Source organism: Vanellus vanellus, assembly GCF_965231255.1.
Source record: "Vanellus vanellus genome assembly, chromosome: 7".
Classification (NCBI taxonomy): Eukaryota; Metazoa; Chordata; class Aves; order Charadriiformes; family Charadriidae; genus Vanellus; species Vanellus vanellus.
In genome coordinates this window covers 6,110,643-6,133,245 of record NC_138912.1, presented here as the reverse complement: position 1 = coordinate 6,133,245, position 22,603 = coordinate 6,110,643, and the positions used below count along the sequence as shown (strand labels likewise).

The window sequence follows — 22,603 nt, the reverse complement described above, 5'->3', positions numbered from 1 at the left end:
CTAACGTAATGGATGTTTAAATTTTTTTTTTAATTAAAAAATAATTTCTGTATATTAATCCGAAAGTAATTGAGCCAAACTGATAATTACATATAGCCCCCCCGTCATAATTCATTTTTATTCTAGTTCTTCCCAAAGTCTAACTTTATAATACTTTTTAAAGAGAAAGCATGCTTAATGATGGAGCCCACCTTAAGGGACAGACAGCAGCTTGCCTTCTCCAACTTGCAGTTTAGATACAAACCCAACATCATCCCCATTTGAAGAGTCAATTACCTACAAAAGGCAGAGCAAAAATGATTGCTCACGTGAGGAATACCACATTCAGGGCTCCAAGCATCTAAATTTTGCACCACCATAAAAGTGCCCGGGGCTTGAGCAATTCTGCTTTCTTATCTATAGACAAACAGACTCGCTATCTGAAGATGACTGACAAAGAGACCTGTCCAATGGCTTAGAAGAAACTCTCATTTAGCCTGTTAATGTTAAAACTTCGGAATACCTACTTCCAAGAGAGAAAACTGCAAAGAATCCAGGAAAGCTGGAAAATTCCAAGTTTCTGAAAAACTGGGGCAATGGGAGGAGCTGCCCTCGAAGCTCCATTCCTGAAGGACACCTGGAGATGGGTGGGAGCCCATCCTGCCACAGATAATGGAGGGAGAGGTGACTGGAAGAACTACCCAGGAAATGACTACTGGAGCCTGCACACTTTACAAGGAGTCCTGAGAATTGGCTCTTTAGAAGTTTAAGTCCCTGGACAGGCAATTTCCACAAACGGGCCTCATCCCTTTCTCATCCTTGGCTTTATCTCCTCCAAGATTTTTTGCTGAGCAGCTGCAGCCAACACAAAGGGAAATCAGAGAGGAGAAAGACAGGAAAGTCATGATGCCAACACACGGGGTGAAGATGCAGACAGGGACCAAAGAACCAAGTTTTACAGCCAACAGAACCCAGAAGACACGATCCCACCACTCAGGTCCTAGTGCCGGGGGGTGCAGGGATGGAAAAACTGCGGGAAGAGAGGCTGCTCGCCGAGCGTGCCGGCGGAGGGAAGATGTAGGGCAGGATTTGCTGCTGCCAGAGGCCGAAGCAGAGCGTATTGTGACGGAAAGAGTGGCTCTGCCGCTACTGGAGCGCCTTGGCAGGGAGAGGAGACAATAACCCCGGAAGGGGCGAGCTCGGGGGCCCATCCGAGGCCAAGTCTCCTTAGCAACCTGGCTGTGCCACGGGCCGAGAAGAGCTCTGGGAATTGTCTACCCGAGCCTCCTTGTCACCCTAGCACAGACAGTTCAGGACCTTTCATGGGAGCTAAAAGCCAGAACCGAAGCCCATTGAAGTCAGGGGGAAAACTCACATGGAATTCAATGGGCTTTGGACAAGGCATTTGATTCATTTGGAAAAAAAAAAAAAAAAAAGAAAACTACTCTTATTTTGTCCTCTTGAATGTGCTTGTTTCCTCTCCTTGCTAATGTGTGATTCAAGTGCAGCCTAGGAAAAATAAAAGCTGAATAGCAAATGCAAGACCAAACATGAGTTCTGGGGACAACAGAGAGATGCTCAGTAAAGAGGGGGGGAGAGGAAAGGAAAAAAGTTATCTGATTCTTTTTCCACAATTTTTAATTAGACACATTTATCAGAGCCTTTAATACCAGTTTTGAAATGCTACCAACTCCTAAGGAATCATCTTGATGGCTGCCGCTGTGAAGCTACGGAGGGCTCCCTCAAATGATGCCTCTTAGCGCACCAGTCACCGTTCTGGATCGATAGCCCCTGGTAGAGGTTCTGTGTATTCAGTCATCAATGAATAAAAAATGAAGCCGTTCCAGCTGTCTCTCTGCTCTAACTGCAAACAGAGAGCTGCCGTGTCCTTCTCTCCCGCCCTGGTCGGCACAGCACGTTCAGCTCTAGTTGCTTGTTTTGCCTGACTCGGAGCGTGGGAAGTCTTCCGCAGCGGGCTGGACCCTGTTCGGTGAAAACACTGCCCATTCCCAACCACCTTCCTTCCGCTCGTGCAACATCTGTTGCTTTGGCAATTGCTGATTAGGCTGTAAATTATAGGTCTCAAAAGCATCCTACAGTGTGTTAGGCCAGACTGTAATCACAGGCTCTTGCCTCGTCTTTGGCTGAGCATCTCAAACTTGCAAGACTGACTCTTCAGCCTTAAAAATCAATCACAGCCTTTTCATCATACGCTTGGACTGAACTCCTGTGTTTCAGTACGCAGCACTCTCCCACCGTTTCCACTGAGCCATGTAACTAACACAGGAGGTCCCTGAAGGCCACCGAGCTGAGGAAGCACCACTGCTGGTGGAAGAACATGTTGCTACATGGCTCTGTCCCCAAATTAACTGCGCGCGTCCTCTCCTATCCAACAACGTGTCACATCTGGGATATCCTTGGCAAGTGTTTTATGGACAGATGCACATTTGCCCACCGCATCCCTCACACCACCAAATGACCTACAGACAAGCCTCATGGAGTGGGAAGCCAGTGGTGTCACCCATCTCTGGGACGCCCAGAGCCCCCCCTCCTCATGCCCTCTTCCAAGCTATACCCATGTGATTACTGAAATTGCTCCAACAGAAAACACAGTTACATGGGAACCTCTCAGGTGACTTAACCACTGCCTGGAGCTGAGAGGAAGGTGAAACCTCTCAGGAATAGCTTTCCACAGCACCCAGTGCACCCCGTGCCACCTTAAAGCTGAAATACCGTTTCTTCTCAGAAATGCCACTGACAGCCATTTCACCCACAGTTTGAGGAACTCTGCCTGCGCAAGCCACTCTGTCTCTGCACTCAATTTTTGGCATCCCTGTTGAGACTGTACACATACATACTGTTACTGCTGCCTCTGATGATGTTTTTTGCTGGTGTGGATACCTACCACCAGGTGAAGTCATTTGCTAAAGCCACTGGGCCAACCACAGGGTATCAGTTTCTGATCACTACCTATTTGGGCTGAATGTCAACCATTAAAAGAAAGATTAAATCCTTATCAATCTCTCACCCGTCAGTGAGTAAGACCTTTCAAGTTTCCATCCTGCTCCAGCTGACAGCAAAGGAAGCAGTTTGGGAGGAGAGACACAAGGATCACTGTCCTTCACGAAAGATCCCACCTACACGAGCTGTAAATCTGGCCTCAGCTCACGAGCACTCAGAGGCTGGATTAATTATTGCTCTCTGAATTAGAGAGCTCTTTCGAGGAAAGTTCCAGGAGCAGCCAAGGCATGAGGAATTGCAACCCAGATTTCTCCATAAATCCAGCATTATCCAAGTTCACACAAAGGACCCGATTCGAAACTACGCTTGCTCTCCGTACCCCTAGGTGGGGTGGTGTAGCAGGGGTCTAACCAAACAGATGTCAGAGTCCCCACAGGAATTTCCTCCTTCAAGGTAGCTTTCTACACACAGGCCAAGCCAAACCTTCGCTTCCTCTCTCCAGCAATAAGCCTTTGCTTACGGGGGCCCGTGCTCTATGAAATGCTGGAAGGAAAACAATCCTAATTCCACTATTTGCTCCACGGCGTGGAGGAGTAAAGTTGAGCGCTGGCTGCTCTTTCAAAAGACCAGAAACAACTGAGCAGGTGTAGGCAAAACGCCTCAACTAATTAATGTCGTACACTGTATATACGTGAGCCAGGAGCCGAGCAGCTTCTACCAGCTGCACGTCAGTTCGGTTTCCTTTCTGCATAATATGAAGCACTGCGTGTTGTTTATAGCCAATTCAGAAGTGCTGCTGAACTGTCATGTTCCATTTATACGTACATACATACACACCCCTCAAATCATCGCTTCCTAGGTAATTTATACATGCCACGGTAGCTTCCACAGAACGTTAGGGACAATGCCCTCTTCCCAAACTCTGCAAAATCAGAAAGCGTTTTAAGGCTACAAGGATCACTGCCGTTAAGCACTAAGAGATACAGACCATCCCTGGCAGGAATTCTTGATAAAGAACAGGAGCCCTTCAGGCAGACTAGCTTATGGATCAGACCGGCATTACCAGTGCTGATGAAATCATGCTTTACATATTTTGGCATCTTTTACCAGTGGGCATTAGCCAACAAACGCTCATACCCCTCAATGTTCTTGTACAGCAGGAGTCTCCATGTACAGCATTTCCTATTGGCCCAACGCTACTCGAAGAAGTCATCTCGGTGGCCAAGAGCTCAAAGGGGTATTGCTGCAGCTGGAGCCCCTGGCCCTCACAAGCGAACGTGGCCCACAGGGACCTGCTCGTGCAGACGGGAGTGAGGGACTAACCTCCATAACCGCTTTCTAAATTCCCTCCCTCCTCAAATTTAGAAGCCTTTTCCATAAACTTGAGGTATTTCTTTCTGCTGCTGTGTCACACGCTTCACCGCTGCAAACCACCAGGCCCAAACGTCCATCTCTGCTTTGGTTTGTGGACCAGTATCAGCAACCAGCATAAAGTGAGACAGCAGGGAACATATGGAGTCTCCAGACTCCATATGTTCCCTGCTGTCACTGAATATTTTCTCATAAACTTAAACATTTTTAATGCTGACTATAAAAGAATTTCAGTTCTAAAGGTTAAAACATTGTCACAGACCCCAGAATCAGGCAGCCTCCTACCCACCGCAAAGCCTTTGCCACCCAAGCCCTCCTACTCACCAAGGCCAGCCGAGTAAAAGGCGATGTCTTTTTAAAACCTTTACCGAAATTAATCAGGTGTATTCAAACTCTTTGTCCTTGGCTTCGCCACCTTCACCTCCGATTTGAAGTAATGGCACGGTTTCTCCAGCAGGCAAAGCTCCCACTGACGCTACCCCATCTGTCTCTTTGGATAGCTCTACAGCGTAGCTCCAGCTTGCTGTCCTGTGTGCATTTTAGCTAAAATTCATCTTCGCACAACACCTTTACAGCATCGATTCATCTGCACACCCCTTTCTCATATGGCAGCAAGCCGGGGAAAAGAAAGTGAGTGAGACACTGACTTATTTGGCTCGGTACAAAGCCCGTTGATGTCAGTGAAAACAGTAGGGGGGGGGGGGGGGGATGGGGAAATCACAATCAGAAGTATTTAAGAGCTAGCCTTGCTAATCACACCTATATCAGAGGGTTAAAGGAGATGGAAACACGCCGTGAGCCCAGAGCTGAGGCAGGCAATGCGAACGCTCCCGTTTTAAAACGTGAAGTTATCAACGGGGCCTTTAAGCCCAGTTTGTCTCTCAGGCAAACCCTGCTGTCTGTCAGGCTGACACAGCGTGGGTGCCACCAGCCCCGCGGAGCAGGAGAAGGCAGAGCAGCCACAGCTGTACAACGCTAATCTGGGAGTCCGCTCGCAGTACCCCTCACACAGCGCCTGCATAAGCAAAAAAGGCTTCACACGTGTCTGAACAAAGAGGGGAGAGGCCTTGCTTTGGTTTGAAAAACACACGGGAAACAGAGCAATGAGGAGCTGAAATTTTCACTGCAGTTCTTTTCAGCGTGCCCTAAAAGAACGAGGCTACAGGTGTACATAGGAAAAAACAACTCGTGACCTCTCACAGACAAGTGGTAAATTTTTATTGTTCTGGCTGTTTCCAGAGACCGCATTGATTTTCACGCACAGAGATGTCACCCTTTGCACTGCGCGCAGCTCCCAGCACTCCCCTGCTTTACCATAACCAGAGGCAATGCCGGGGTCCAGCATCCTTGGCCTTGGGCTCTCCAGTAGGTTCTGCCAAAGGTTTACCGTACGCCTGGCAAAAAGCATCTCTCCCACAGGGATGATGTCCTCTCCCAGCTGCGGTGGGTTTAACTCACCAGGGCACCCAGCGACGCCATAAAGCACACAGTGGGAGTTATTATTGCTGTTGTTATTGTGACCTGACTGCGTGGTTTTCATCCTCCAAATTTCCTTCCCTGAAAACAGCTCTGCTTTTAAAGTAAAATGGAAAAGATTATGTAAACCTTTTAAAAGCCCTCATATTTCTACACTTCTCCCCCTTTTCTTACACAGCACACTTGCTCTACTGAGGAACGCAGGTGTGAAATTATTGGAAGAACCATGGCATTCTGCTTCCCATGCTACACACGGCTGAGTGACCTTACCTGTGCACAGGCTCTCAGGGCAGCAGAGAAGCTCCAGCTCCCAGAGAACCATCAGCCTCAAGTCATAGAATCATAGAATGGTTTGGGTTGGAAGGGACCTTGAAGATCATCTAGTTCCATCCCCCCTGCCCTGGGCAGGGACACCTCCCCCCAGCCCAGGTTGCTCCCAGCCCCGTCCAACCTGGCCTTGACCACCTCCAGGGATGGGGCAGCCACAGCTTCTCTGGGCAACCTGGGCCAGGGGCTCACCGCCCTCAGAGTGAAGAATTTCTTCCTAATATCCCATCCAAATCTCCCCTCTTCCAGTTTAAAGCCATTCCCCCTCATTCTATCTTGTCTATGTTGGATCTCACTCAGCCTTTGGGATTGCCTCCCCTGGTGATGAAGTTTGCCATCGTGTGCTCCCATGTCAGGAGGGAAGATGTCCCTCCGTCGTGATCACACTAATTTCTGCGACACAGAATCCATAACCTGTTCTAAACGTTGGACCAGACTGTGAAGTAGATTGCCCTCGAGAAGACCCTGATTATACACATTTGTCATTATATTTCTAGTACTTCAGGTAAACCCAGTAAAGTTTGCAAGACAGAAGACGCAAGAGCTTTCGCAGCAAGCACTTAGATGGCCAGGCTCGGCCACAAACTTTGTGCTCCAAAACAAGAAAGTTTTTCTCTGTTATTTTCTACAGTTCTTGACCTCTTTTCTGCACCCGCATTTTCTTGCTTTTCGGCACACACACCGAGCCAGCTTCCCACAAAGCCGAGACCCGGGAACACCATCTCCAGCCTCCGGCTGAGCAGCCGGTGCCAGAACCGCTTTCTGAGAAAAGTTCACTGAAGAGCGGAGGGGGGAAAAAGTCATTTGTTGGAATATTCATTCAAATGTAGACAAAGGAGGTTTTCACCAACACTCTAGACCGCGCATTAGCGCAGGTATCAAAGGAAACATACATTTAAAACCAACTGTTGAAATTAAATTACGTGGCTCAGCAAATGTACATAATCAAATCTAACAGCAGAAATGATGCTGCAGATGTAAACGCTACCCAATGCATGCATATTCACTCGTAAAGGCAGAATACAACTTAAAAGCAATTCTTTTGATCACCTAATTTGTGTCAGTGATTAAAAACCCCTAAAAGTATATGTAATTTTACTTTCACAAGCATTTTGTAAAAACGGTAAAGACTTTTATTCCAACTAATACACTGTCATGTTGAGTTCTTCACTCAGCTCAAGTTCTGAGAGTATCAGTGTTTTTCTTTCATGAACAGTCAAAAATTGCAACATATTCATGCCACCTTTTAAAAAGCAACCTGAAAAAATAATCCTAATATTTTATACTTGCAGAGCAGGTCAATATTCAAAAGTGCTTAACAAACTATGATTTTTAACATGGCTTTTAAATTACAATTAAATGAGATTTCACTTTATTTTTACGTTTAAATGAAGCAACTGCTGTTGAAGGTGCACCACGGGAACGGTAGTAAACCAAAGATGACTTAAAATCCTGAAGACCTGTAAAATACAGCCACCTCTGGATTTCAAGTCACACAGTGATCAGCAGAGCAGTGAGAGGAGGGGACACCAACATGAAGGTTGTAAGTGAAACCTTTTCTCTAATAGCCACAGAATTTCACGTTACTGATTTGCCCATACTTTGGTACTGCCAAGATCTCTCACCCCCTTATCTACCTCACCCCGGTACCCATCGCACAAGTTTTTTTCTCTCCTGCATTATAAACCTCTGGGAAGACCACCACACACCTTTTCACTCTATCTCCCCAGTGCCATCAACCCCATCCTGGGCTCGTGCACAACCCGACGCCTACTGCTGAGTGCCATCTCCGTCCACTTCCACCCCTGCTACATCTCTTTTAATTTTTTGTTTTGTTTTTAAGAGGATGTAACTTTACCAATGTACTGCCAAATACACTGCCAATTTTTTCAGTAACAAAATTGTTGAGAAAAGACTGGCCCAGGTCAGAAAGCCCCTCTGATTAGGCACAGACACGGCTTTCGCCACGTGCCAATTGCACATTTAACAAGGCAACAGTCTTGTTAGCATCTTCAGACAACTCCTGCAAATTCCTACTTGCATTTCCACGAGTAGGCCACTGCACGAATTAGAAGGCATGATTAAAAATGATAATAACAGAGCTGAAACAATATCCTGTTCATCATTCATCAAAAGAAAGAGAAATACCTGCCTTGGGGCTGTAATAAGACAGAAAGTGGGACAGGGAGACCAGTCCTCCCCCAGCAGACTCCGCAGGAAACATTCCAAACATGACAAATTCACTGTTCACCCAGCGGATGAAGTAATGACACTAGTATTTGTCCATAAAATGTAATTTAGCCAGACTACTCCAATGAAATCAGAAGCTTTAACGCTATAAAACTAGGGGGGTGGAATATTTTTACCTTATTAAGAAAGGGGGTAAAAAAAAACATGAGCTTTCGTTTTCCCTTCGCTGAACCATCACACTGCGGTCTTTGTTTTCAGGAGTGAAGCTCACAGCCTCCAGCGCTAAACAATTTGCGTAATTTCTTCTCAGATGCGCACGCCTTGCCAAAAGCCTCGTGCCAGGTGTAAAGTCCACACTGGGGCTTATCAGGACATTAAATAAAATCTTCTTTCCTCTCGGGCTAACCAAACACCTGAGGGCAAGCATCAGCGTGGATTCCTTCATGCTTCTTCCAGCCCCTGTCTCGTCATGTCCCACGCCGCAAGCGCTTGGGTGAAGATGTCAAGCCAAAGCTTGTCCATGTAAAGAGCCCGTCAACAACTACAAGCACATCTGCCAGCAAGGCAAGTTTAGGCTTGGTTGGAATATCTACACTTAACTCCTGCCAGACATCAGCGATGCGGCGTCCGAGGCACGCGTTTAGTTGGTGTCAGTTCCTTTGTGCTACATAACCCTGTCCTGGTCCTAAAAACAGTTCTTTGGAAATTAAGGAACGTACCACAGTTAAGTCAAACTAATTTTGAACTTTATTTTGACAAAACAAGCCCTGGCAAAAAGCAAATAACAACGCATATGTTTTTATGAATTCAGGAATGACAAAATGGAAACATGTCTTTAAAAAAAATATATGTGTCCGTGCCATGTTTGCGGCGAGAGCCTCTGAGAGCACATGAAACTCCAAAAATAAAACTGACTAGAAACCAAGGCAACGTTTTTTCTTCTGCCTAAACTAAGGGAAATATAAACACTAAAGCACCAATAGCAAAAGGCTGATTCCATTCTAATCAGATTTTTTTAACAACGTGCTGTAAAAAGCAAGAGTAAAATTTATCTTAAAAGCCCTCTAAAACCTCGAAGAGTTCAGAATAAAGGCGTTTTTCTGCACACCCGTCAGTAAAACCACTCGTACACGAGATTTCTGGGGCACAAGCTTTAACCTGGGAGTCATTTCAAATGCTTCCAGGATGAGAAGTTATTCTCACATTTTTTTTCATATGAAAATACGAATTACTGTTAAGGGACAATAGCATGGTACTCTGCCACCTCTGGAGTTCGCTCCTCAGTAATGAGAGCCAAAGGCACGGCTATTAGGCAAATAAGAAACTGGTCAAAGCACAGCTAAACCGGTTACAAAAGGACTTTTTTTAAAAAATGTATTTGTGACGAGTTATGTTCATTTTTATAGTAAACAGCGGGGTCCTCTCACACATTCTTGGAAGATGTGTCGTGCTATAGCAGCTGCTTCGAAAACCCAGTAAATGAGGTAATGTGCCGAACTTCATCTGAAACCAAACCGTCCTTTGTTCCCCTGGATGATGACATTAAATAGGACAGAAATGGCTACCTGCACTAGGAGTGTTCAAAGACTAACCTTTTTTCTTTGCCATTAAAATATAAATTCAATTAGTTACTTCCATGCTTAAACAGAACTGCCGCTGCTGAAATTGTACTCTAGCGATAATTGCAATCCAAGAGTGATCTAATTATATACAAGTCTCAGTGGCTGCATTCCCACGTTGCTTCCTACAACCCGGATTCACTACAATACAAACTCATAAGTGAAAACCACATCGTTTTCATTCATCCTCCCTTAAGACTGCACGACTTTATATATGTTTAATGAGAACGGAGTTAGTCTATTAGTAAGCTTACTATAAAAATGCGAGTTTCTACCTACTGTTAAATACAAAAGAATAGAAAGGCACTTCAGCTGCATGTAAAAAAAACAGCTGATGGGCTAAACTGTACAAGGGAAAGAACATTCTTTTAATTAAGGTCCTGGATTAGGATTCAAGTACCAGCTTTACTTTTTTGGCTCTGCCACTAGCTTCCTGTGTGACCCAGGGCAAGAAATTTCATCGCTCCGCAGCTCCGTTTTTCATCTATAAAATGGACAGTGACATTTCCTTCTCCTGGTCCCGCCGCATTTCGGTCGTAAGCAATTACTGTGCGCTGGCACGCTGCCTTGGACAAGAAGTATCCAACATTAATTGAAGCCTCTGGGTAGTACTCCCATAAAAAGCAAAAACCGAGGCGTCTCTTTTCAGGGGATCCTACCGGAGTTTTGTATCGCCACCATTTGCCGCTACTGCAATCCAGCCCGCCGGCACCCCTGAGCAAAGCCCTGCCCGCGGACTGCCTAAGTCCGTGTTTTGAAATGGAGGAGGAGGAGAGAGGAAAAAGCAGTCGATTGGGGCATCCCGAACACTGAAAGAATAGTTTTGTCCAACCCAGAATATCCTGGACAATTCCCTGCGAACACCATCAACATGCGCAACGCAGAGGGGCTGCCAACGACTCGCCCCGCTTTTTGCTCCGGTATTTTCTACTCCCATTGTAAAAAATTCAGTGCGACGGTTTTGCCAGGTTTGTAAATTTGAATGAGACCATCTGAGCCCAGTTGACTATTTTAAGAGGGTTCTTGCAAGTAATTACAAGGTAAAAACGAGAATACTTCACACCTACATTCTGACTGAAAACTACTCAGCCCTGCTGGCTCCAGGCTTTTAATTGTCAAAAGAGTTCAAGGTTTGGAAAGTTATTGGCATCAAGTAATACTGGATATTCCTAACTAGCATTGTGTCATTATTTGGCACGATTTTTGCTGGGATACCTCCCAAATCTGTGACATAATCAGAGGGTTCTCTACATTACACCATATAGTCAGATGCTCATGTTAGTGTAATATGTTACCATGTTTAATACCATTTGCTATTACTTACACTTAATCAACTCTGGAACCAGTTAAACCATATAGGAAAAGCAATTTTAGAGTCTTTCAACTGACAGTTTTCCACACACAACTTGACCTAAAATCACAACCTGAAGTTTCTAAGATGCGGTCTACAAACACAATTGCCTCTAAACAAACATCCATAACTCCACAACCCTGTGGGAACTGAAAATTCATATGAAAACGGGGGGGGGGAGGGAGGGGAAGCACAAAATTAACTTCTGTAGAACTGTCTCAACTAGAAAAAACTGTCAGACTTTCCCCTTCTGGCCAGCCTTAATTTACTGCTTCAGCAATTTTATGCTCAACCTCCACGATCATTAAAAGCTTTCAGCACCGCAGAAATGGCTGAGCTCTCTAACATCAATCCCCCTTTCGAGTTAAAGTCCCAATGAAGTATCTCTTGAGACACTCACACTATATCCAACACAGATATCCTAAGGTGTGCATTCACATACACGTTTTCAAAGTAAACTAACAGTTGCAGCCTTTAACTCATCAAATTAAAGGAAGTAAAATGATTAAGTAAGCAGAATTCCAAGATGCAGACTGGGATTTGCAGAAGTCACTTTTGAACTTCTGGTTTGCCATTCTCACAGGGTTCGAGCATCAGAAAATGCTGAATATTCACCCAGGGAAAATCAGGGCTCCTTTGGGTGCCATCAGCTGGGTGCCCAGCACCCCAAATCACTAGTCACTTTTGAAAAACCTCATTATTTACTTTTCTGCCTCTCTATAGGAAAGGAATAGACGTTTAAATAAATGACATAAACCATTCCATTCATTCATGTGGGTCACTATAATTTACTGCCAGAAAAAATAAACTTCTGCATAATATTCCTCAATGTAAGACATTCAAAAGGCTCAAAGGGGGAGAGGAGGTGAGAGGGCTTCTGACAAATATTTGCTCAAGTGACCACATCATCCATGAACACATTTGCTAGAAAAAATGGCTGAAGAAATTTATGGTCAACATGAAACATGCCAGACTGGGACTGAGGCGGTAACGAGGAAAAGGAGCAGGGGACAGAGAAGGGAAGGGGAATTTTTAACCATTTTTGTTTCAGCAAGAAAAATTCCCAGTATTGCAAAAGTAGCTTTTCATAGGCTACGTGGGTGGGAAAAAACAGTTTTAAGCAAAACCAAAGTTGGATCAATCTAGGGTCCCTAAAGGATTAAGAGACAAAAAATCCAACCCCAAAAAAACTCCAGAAATCCCATGACTCATCATCCCCTTACGTTCTTCCCGGGCCAGACTCTGTAAGTCAAGCCTTGTCCCTGGCGAGCCCACGTGAGCATCCCAGGCCCTCCGGCGAGGTGGTCAGCAGAGGACCAAGACATGCAGAACACAATTTACTGCCATCTCTGGCAGCCGTTGCTGCTGCACCCTCCATAAACTTTGTTTAACCAAGTGCTCAAACAAAAACGTTGCTCAGTTCACCTCAACAACACCCACAGCTCACTCTACCAAGGATGACAAAAATATCGCCGAAGTTATAAAAGTCCTCGCTGCTTTCAGTGCTGGCTACCTAAAACCAAGTAGCGGTGAGCCGGGTGGATCGCAGACTGGGTTTGAAGTCTTAACTGGATGGAGACTGGTGGCAGGGCGACAGTCTGACGGCATCCCCACCACAAAATCCTCCTCTTCCTCCTCTGCTCCGCAAAGGTTAGCTCTCACTGGCATTTTCATGGGGAATGTTCTCATTTCTTGCTGTCTGAGAAGGTAGCACTTGTTTTGCTTTGGATTCTGGGAGTTTCCATGGATTTAAGTGGTCCCAAACAAAACAAGATGCTACTTTTAAAGAGCATCCAAAATAATGTGAGATGCGTTTCTATTCATGTAAAAACCAATCAATAAATAGGGAAATGAAAATGTGGTTGCTGTTTTCATCATATAAACCCAAACTGATGGCAAGATCCTCCACAGAAGATAAGTTCGGCTGTCAGTCACCAGCCAAAAATAGCTTAAGACAATCAAATTCATTTTTGCTTTCAATATTGATTGATCAGAAGTTTTAATCACAGAGCTTGTGACACTCAGATCACCTCACAAGCCCGGAGAGAGCAAAGCCCATTCAAGACATACTTCAGAAACTACAACTCAGATCCCCAAAGGATTGGACCAGCAGGTCCAATTATAACAGCCAAAGTGATTATTAGGGCTATGAAGATGATTAGGGGATTGGAACACCTCTCTCATGAGAAAAGGCTGAGGGACTTGGGTCTTCTTAGTCTAGAGAAAAGAAGACTGAGGGCGGATCTTATCAATGCTTTTAATCCTTAAAGGGAGGGTGCCAGGGGGGCGGGAACAGTCTTTTCAGTGGTGCCCAGTGATAGAACAAGAGAGAACAGGCACAAACTTGACCGTAGAAAGTTCCATTGAAACTTGAGGAGGAACTTCTTTGCTGTGCGGGCGGCAGAGCACTGGCACAGCTGCCCAGAGACGGGGGGGAGTCTCCCACTCTGGAGCCATTCCAAACCCGCCTGGACGTGTCCTGTGCCACTGCTGGAGGTGCCCCTGCTCTGGCGGGGGGGTGTTGGACTGGATGATCTCCAGATCTTCCAACCCTGACCACTCTGTGATTCTGTGATTCCTTTTGGACAGCAATGCCTTCAGAGTCAATAAAATTGCTCACACCCATCCAGGCTAATCAGCAAGGGTAGGGGTGAATGGAATTGGTTGCTGAGATTTCAAGCCCCAATTTAGCAAGGCACTTAAATAAATATGCGTGAGTCTTATTAAAGTCAACAGGATGTTGCTATTGTTAAGCTAAGATTACTAAGCATGTGCTTAATAGTCCTGCTGAATCACAGCTTTGCTGCTACTAGGAATTCACACAGTGTTTAGAATTTGTCCTCGCATAAAACGCTTCTTCACAATTTTTGTCATCTGTGTTTCAGGGACTGCTCAGAGCCCATGCAACAGGCTACAGTCAGATACCTGTTATACTACTGTGAATGCAAAGTACCTTTCCTGAAGCTCCAGACCTCCACTAGCTTCAAAGTCTAGCTTTTCATTTAAAAAACAACAACAAAAACAATCATTTGAGCTATAATAACAGCAATCAAAAGGATCACTTGACAGCTTTCATAACTGCAGTTATTAAAATTTGCCAGTACAATTGTACAAGTAATAATTAAATTGTAATATGAATGATTAAAATTGCATCAGTATTTATTATTTGTTCCCCACGGTAAGCTTGTAGGTGGATCACAGCAACACGAACTCACTTGCAGCCACAGATATTACACCTTTGCCAAGGCATGGGTAAATTAGACCTGCAGACACGAGTCAGACAGATGAATCTATAAAGTTACGTAGCAATTGGTCATGTAGTGAAATCTTATCTTTAGACTACCGTGAAATCCTCTTCAAAATTAATGCAAAACGTATCAGCTTAGTTCTAAATGTTTCAATAGAGAAACTCATTAATTAAAAACATTGTCTGACACGTGACAGAGTTTTACTTACCAACAACGTCGAGATGGTACGTGTGATTGATGGATCCGTACTGGTTTTCCACTATGCACGTATAGTTTCCTTTGTCAGACGGGACCACGCTCTCCATGATGAGACTCCAGTGCTGGTTGCGGACCTGGCGGGTTATAACCAAAGAGGTTGGGAACTTCCCTAGCACAGTTTCACCCTCCAAAAGAACTGTTTTCTGAATAGTTAACCTTTTGTAATCCAGGTTTAAAAGCCTCTTCTGCGCTCGTTTGACGGTTCTGGACACTGAAATACTTTATTTATGCCCGATGCAGAACAGCAGGGCTGCAGCAGCGAAAGCTTTCAGGCGTTCTGCTATAAATTTACCTCGTCTGAGACCTGAGCACTGCAGACGTCGGTGCGCACTCAGTCCTACCAGGCTACGAGGATGGCACCAATTAGCAGCAGTTGTCTTACCAGGCTTTGCCTCTCAATCCACTGGAAAGCGAATTCGCACCCTCAGGATATTTCCCATCTGTCTCCAAACAATCAGCTGATAATATTAACTACCCACCAGCAATATGGGACGGATATGATCCCCTAACATCTAAGTCTCCGTTCTTCTCTAATAGCTCAATTACACAGCCCGCATTTTGGAAAAACAAAGCAGAGAAGGGCAACGTTTGGGATCCCACCCACAGATAACGCAGAGCGGCCACATCTCCTGCTGCCCTTGGGCACCAGGGGACAGAAATGAAGATGCTGCCTCATGAAAAACGCCTGAAGAAAATCCTCACGGAAACAGCGCATAAGGAAATACATTTATTTCCTACAATCCTTGTCGGACAGAATGTATTAAAGGTGCTGATTCTGTTCCCATTTGAACTCAAAAGAAGCGTTGGCATTGGTCTTGCAGAAAATAGGATCCAGCCCAAGACTGGAAGGATATAGAGTCATCCGGTACACATATATATTTCCTGCATCATACACGAGTTGGCTCCCAAAATGACCTTTTGCTGGCTACCCACGAATCCCTTGTTTTAGCATTACATTTTTGACAAAGCGCTCAAAGGTCTCAACATTATGTGGCTGTAATGTACAACTTTTAAACTGCAAAGTACGTATTTTAGCAAATGGAACAAAACCACAATCTGGTACAGTCATTTTAATCAGCCAAATGGAAAGTAGTAATTCAGTGCAGTGCACCAGAGTAATTTATGGACCATTCAGTGACACTTCCAGTAACTATACATTCTTAAAAGACCATTACAACTATAGGTCTGAAATCCTGCTTCGTGCCTGACTGTTGCGTAGGTCCTTATCCAGCGGGAAACGGCCGCGCAGGGCTGCGGCCCCGCTGCCAAGAGCTCAGCTCTCACACTTGCTGGAGGTAAAAATGCCGTCAGTTCACAGCTTGGAAGAAAAGAGTCCTCTCTGTAAGGGGCTCCTGGCTTTCCTAGTTCCCCCCAGCTAGTAATTAGCTCATTAGGCAGATATTACTCTTACTGTCCGGTTACAGGCTAATGATATTAGCTAACGACTGGCCATGCGGGCTTTGAAGAATGAAGAAAGCGTAGACAAGACTCCAGCAGCAGGTGAGGGGCATGGATGCTAACCAAGTGTCACCGAAATGCCTGATAACGTGACCCCAAAACCTCCAGACCAACCTTACAGCTCCTCTCCCCAGCCTCCCCCTCTTGATGGCATACATTAAAGCTATATATTGATTTTATTTTTTTTTTCACACTATGAAGAGCTAAGAAATAAGTTTATAAAGCTAGAAAGAGTTCATCAGGGTTATTTTATTGTCTCGTTATTCTGCTAAGCAACCTTGAAAGTCGGAGTTTGGGTCAGGAAGAATTACTGTCATAAACCACTGATAAATAACAAATACAGCAGCTACATATTTTGAATATTTTACTTCTTTATGAGCTACTTTGAGGGAGACTTGGTCAAAGTGACCTGACTTTTTGCCATTACAAGTTACATCATGCTTCTAAGAATCAGAGCAAGTGTTTTTAAGCTAGCTGACTGCACAACAGGAAGAGAAGATCATGGTTCCACGGAAGTTAAAACAAAATAAAAACTGCTAACAAGCTGCAAGTAATTAATTTGCTAGGAAAACACAAGAGAGATGTTTTCTTATTGAATGCTAAACAAACTAACTTACAGCCACAAGTGGATGGCAATATTAAAAAGTATTTGTGCAATTTCCCTTCTTGTAACTCCAATGAGAAGAGATAATATCTTTACAATAAAACAACAGCTTAAGCCTCTTCAGTTTAAGCGAAACAACTGCTGTAGAGGCCCAAAGCATTTATGACACATCGTCACACAACGGGATTTATGTCACGGATCTGGATTCAACTAGATTCAGCTTGTTGGCTTGGTGCTTTCTGGTTACAAGGGCAGCGTTGCAAAGCCCAGAAACGCTCCCCTTTGCCGGGGACGACGGCATCTTCTGCTGAAGACTCCCAAATTGAACCTTTCGTTCTCAGACACACGACGGTCCTACCGCGGCACTGTAACCACGCGGCTTGCAACACCCTGATCGGACAGGCTCTGCTAACGTGGTCTTTGAGTAACGTGCCATCACTCCCTAGGAGTCCCAGGAAAGACGGTCTTTGGGCAGGAAAACTGGTGCCATTACTGACAACCAGCACCAACGTCACATCAGTCCATGTAAAAGGTAGTTTTGGAGAGGTTCAAAGCCGTGCTGCCACAGTACGCAGGTCTTACACCAGCCTTCTGCGTAGGGATGGACTACAACAGCGATAGGCATTTTGGGGGGAAGAGAAAAACAAACAAACAAAAAAAACCAAGCAAACCAAAGAGAAAAACTCACCCTCGTGGCTGAAGGTGCAAATAGATGGTCTCTTTGGCAATGCAGATTAAAGCCATTAGCTCCCTGAGTGCTCTCTCTCCAGGGCCCTTCTAACTGAAGATACCAGTCCTACAGCTCTCCAAATATTCCCTAATGAGTCTCCCTGGGCAAGACCAACTGAGCCCATTTAAGCTGTTTAAATAGATGGCTTGAGCTCGTCTGGCAGACAGAACGTATCAGGGAGCTCCTGTGAACTAATCCACTAGGAAAAAACACAAGGGAAGCAACAAGCCACTGAAAGCAGGAGCATCCTCACCAGGCACATGGGGTCCAGCAAAGGACAAGTGTCCCCAGCCAAAGATTTATCATTTGTAGGAAATTTCCAGCTCTCCAACCTGACTAGTTAGAACACAGGAAGCTCCGTTCAAATACACGGAAACACTTCTTTACGGTGAGGGTGACAGAGCACTGGCACAGGCTGCCCAGGGAGGGGGTGGAGTCCCCTTCTCTGGAGATTTTCAAGACCCGCCTGGATGCAGTCCTGAGTAATGTGCTCTGGGCAATCCTGCTTTAGCAGGGGAGTTGGGCTAGATGATCTCTAGAGGTCCCTTCCAACTCTGAAAACTCCATGATTCCATGGCTAGCTCCTTACCAGCTATTATCCTGTTATTTCTGCTATTTTGTTCCCTGAAGCCCTACTTCATATTGAGTTTTTTTAAAATCCTGGGGAATACCCACACAGTCCCACCCGCTCCCATCACCTGGTCTTCAGGGTACCCCTTGCAATTTGCCATTGCCTTTTCTTAACATAGAGAAATTCAGGGAACAACCGCATTCCGAGTATCCCGATTCACAGCTTGACCCTTCAAATACTTTGTCGACACAGTTTAATTGCTTTTGCCCCTCTTATTTTTTTTTTATTGTTTTGCAATACCTATTTTCATATTTTGTCTGTGCTTCATACCCAAAAATAGTACTTTATTGAGATAATAAATATAAACTCAACATGTTTTTGTTCCTGCCAGGTATGGACACTTCTAGCGAATTACCGAAATCCTTTTTTTGGCAATCTTCTCCATCAAATTTTTAACCAATTCTTCCAAACAGTCTCTCCAAACAATTCCCTTTTTAAACTAAATTATCAATATCAACTGCATACAACTGTAGCCTTAGGATATAGCTTGGAGGTGGGAAACCTAAACCGGAATCAAAATGCCACAAAATATTGGTCAGAAACCTAGGAAAGGGCAAGCTGTGTTTCATAGAAACGTTTTGCTTTTGGGGCATCATATAAAAAATGGTGGACAGTTCTGTTTAATTTCAATATACTTGTCTTCAGTGAACAGAGACATCATGAAAAGTTGTCACTTGGCAAAAGATGGTAAAAAGGAGTCCATTTTAAATGAATTTCAAAAGAAAGAAGGATTAGAAACCAAAAATATGATTCCCCCAAAATCAGCACAGTCCAGACATATACTGGTACTGCCCAGGCAGAGAGAAAAAGTGCAGAGCATACATGCAAAAGCTATAGGTTTTTACAATTCCTATGGGGTCAGAACTCTTTCTCTACTCTTTCTTTACCCAGCTGAATTTAAATGCGTATAAGATGACTGTAGTGATGCAGCTTATCAAAATGCATGTGAAAACACACACCTGTTAATACTTAAACAGTAACAACTGATAGAAGTACATTTGCTTTCTGGGTGGTACAGAAAAGTAAAGGCTCCTGCGGCGTCTCACAGAGGATTTAGATTATTCACGCAAAGAAATTACAAAATGCCTTTAAATACACAAGCAAGAGCTATCATCACTTTAGCGAAAAATTTAAAAAAGAGACCAAAAAGGGTTTAGCCATTCAATAACCGATCCCTTTCTCCTTGCTGTAGGAACTTTGGGTATACCTTGAAAAAAATCATAAAAAGGTTCGATTTTGAAATTCACCACCCAGAATTAGTCACGGTGGAGGAATTTCACTCTGGAAGCTATCTTGGCCAGCACATACACCCTTCTGCTAGCCTGCCCGAGTGCAAATTGACTCAAGACATTCCGCAGACAGCAGGACAAAGTGCTCAAGCCACTATCTGATTGCGATAAAGTGAATACAAAGAAGAGATTTCTTAGCTCAAAACAGCAGGAGAGAGGTGGCTGGAGGATTACTGGAAAACTTCACATTTTCCTTCCCTTTACTTTGTTCTTAAAGTCTTCAAGGGATGATTGCCTCTTCCGAAAGGGATGGATGGTGTTAGATCAACTGGTGAGGGCAAATACGGTCAAGTTTGGTTCCAGCTATTCTAGTCGCTCCAAGTATTATGAATATAAAAATCTCAGGCTTTACGTATAGCAACGTCCAGATTCAAGACAAGCTAGCGTACCAGAATTATTATGAATTGCTGTGATATCTGGCTGAAGACAGACCAACACGGGAAGACTTAGTCCTTTCTGAGGATTCCTTCATTACAAGTTTGTTGGTATGGAGGTGTCAAAAAAATACAATTCTCTCTTTATTCCAGAATAATTTTGAACTAAGCCCGCAGTGACCTCATGCTGCCTCTCTAACAAGAGGACACAGCCTCCAGAAGCTCTAGAGACCTCATTCTTTAACACCTGTTTGCTAAAAACAAGCTTTCCACCTTAAAAAGATGGTTATTCAAAACACCGACAGAATCTGGAATATACGTAGATTTGGTAAGCGGAATGACAACGATGAGTAAATGCTTCCACGTCATTCAAAATTTGATGTATTTCTGAGCAACAAGAAAGTCTAAAATCCACAGCTGTATCCCCTCTTATTTTCCTTTAGACTAAAGAGATGTAAGAAGTTATGATTTAGAATTACAGGTATATACTTCACTTATCCAGCTGGCTTTAGAAATAGGCATCTGTGGTTTCTTCCCAGAGCACGTACATACCTAAGAAATTGTATACATTTAATAGACAGGAGCAAAAATTTAATTTGTGCCACTTAATGGGCACGAGTCTAAATGAGCTCACCCAGATGGCCAGCACAGGGCAGCAGTGGCAGCACGGAGCCCCGCATGGGCTGATTTCCCCCGCCGCGGCTCACCCTCCCAAACCAGAGACCAGGTATCTCCATCCCGCCTCGCAAAGCACACGTTTTCCTTCACGGTTTTCAAGAGTGGTATCTGCATTTCCCCTTCATGAGATGTGAAGTGTTCAAATAACGTCTCAGTTAATATCAAAACAGTCACTATTATTTTCCAAGACGGGATTAGTTTGTGGGGGTTTTTTAATTGGCTTTTTTTTTTTTTTTCGCTTTTAAATAAGCACTGAAAAAGGTGAAAATCACGGAATTGTAGCCAATTCGTTACCACTCCACAGCGTTATGAAAGGCGGGAGGTGTTGCCAGGTGTACACTCATAAGCAACAGTAATTTATGGTGTAAGCAAACATAGATGGAAAAGTCTACTTAGATAATTAGCGTTCATGCAGGGAGATTTTCTGGGCTTCACTCCCTGCTAACACAAATGTTGGAAAAGTTGACGCTTTCTGCAGTAAATCTAGCTAGAGAGGAAAGGAGACTGTGGCTTGTCCTCCTCTGCACTGGAAAACATACTTTTTGGTACCAAACAGGATCTGAGTCAACAGCCCTCGAAGCAACATACACCCTGGCTCCATCAGGGCATCGCAAAACGCCGCACCCCGAAAATACTGGAGTCGCTGGGGTAAAGCAGCGGCACGGTACCGGGGGAGGCGGCCCCCAGGACTCGCTCTTGAGCTTACTGTGACGTCTGGAAAAGTCAGGTAGCTTCTGTCTTCGTTACCATTACAAATTGCTCTGAGCCCCTCAGCAGAAGTTCTAGGCTGGGGCTTACGCCCGTGACACCAGGTGACTACCCGGGAAACTTCTCATCTTGGGAGAGAAGTTGCCGAGGCATCGGGTAGGCGAGGAAGCCACTGACAGAAGGTGCGCAGAAGAGGTTAAGGTAACTCAGGATGGCAAAGGCAGCGCTCGAGCAGCAATTTGCCATCAAAGTCACGCACTCCCACTCCCGGTGAGGAGCGGGATAAGATGACCGAACCCTGACTTCTGACCTGACCTGGGCAGATACCGGGAGGTTAAAGGTCCGTGCACTAACCCCCAGAGCACGCTGCCTCCCTAAAACTCTCTCTTAATCAGTAACCACCAATTTGGAATGAAACATCTAATCTGAAGCTGTTTAAAATTCAAAGAAACCCTTGTAAGTAACTGCTGTTACTTTCCCTCAAATTCTGCTTCCCATTTCAGTTTCACAGACCATAAACTCCATAGAAAATAATAACATTTGACTTCCAACCCTTCCTTTATTAAACTGTCTACAGTCACCAGAGTGGATGGACACATTTTTAACAATGCAGCTGAAAATGAGTAGAGCAAAACAGTCTTACTCTGCCGTGCAAAGTCAGTTTAAGTTTTCCAAATAAGTCTCTATAAATAATCCTTAGCAGCACTGCTACACTACAAGCTTGAATTTGAGGGGAAAAAAATAAAATATAGAATTAACGCTCAGTATATGCCAAAGAAACCACCCACCCTTCCCCAGAAGAAAACAATTACTTTTTTTTTTTTTTCCCCACTTCTACATTTGATCCAAGGCCATTCAAAGACTTTCTGTTGGCTTCAACAAGTTGGTTTTTTTACAACCTTGGTCAAGAACGAAAGTGCAAAATCACATCATGAGAATGTACCTTATATCCACCAATACGATGTTCTTGTTTAAACTCTTTCCCATTTTTCAGCCACCGCATGGTCGGCGTTGGGTTTCCCATCGCCGGACAACGAAACTTGACGGTGTTCGCCGCTGGCACCGCGTGTAGCCTCTTCTCCATTTTGTCCGTATGTGTCCAATAGGGTGCCCCTGTTTCAAAGAGATACATCCAGAAATATCAGTACTCGGAAACGGAGCTCCTTTTCCAGCCCCTTCCACACACAAAGTGCTGCGCATATTCGTTTTGGCCGACACCGTGTGCTTTAGAAAGAGTACACAACTGGAAATCATATGCCACAAGTGGTGACCAGAGTCTTGCAAACGGCTCAGTCTGCAGCCTTGAGTGTATAATTTATGACAAAATTCCAATAATTAACCACAGATATCC

At 44.5% G+C, this 22,603-nt stretch overlaps 1 protein-coding gene across 3 annotated transcripts in view; it reads right to left on the bottom strand.

The window, feature by feature from the left end:
- The window catches only part of FGFR2 (fibroblast growth factor receptor 2), a gene marked incomplete at its 5' end in the record, with an annotated part of 82,139 nt that overhangs the window by 35,765 nt on the left and 23,771 nt on the right, over positions 1–22,603 (bottom strand). For all 3 annotated transcript variants that reach the window (XM_082486500.1, XM_082486501.1, XM_082486502.1), the window contains 2 exons: positions 14,731–14,854; positions 22,196–22,365. In XM_082486500.1, the coding sequence (XP_082342626.1) occupies positions 14,731–14,854; positions 22,196–22,365 (294 nt within the window). The remainder of the gene's footprint in view (positions 1–14,730; positions 14,855–22,195; positions 22,366–22,603) is intronic.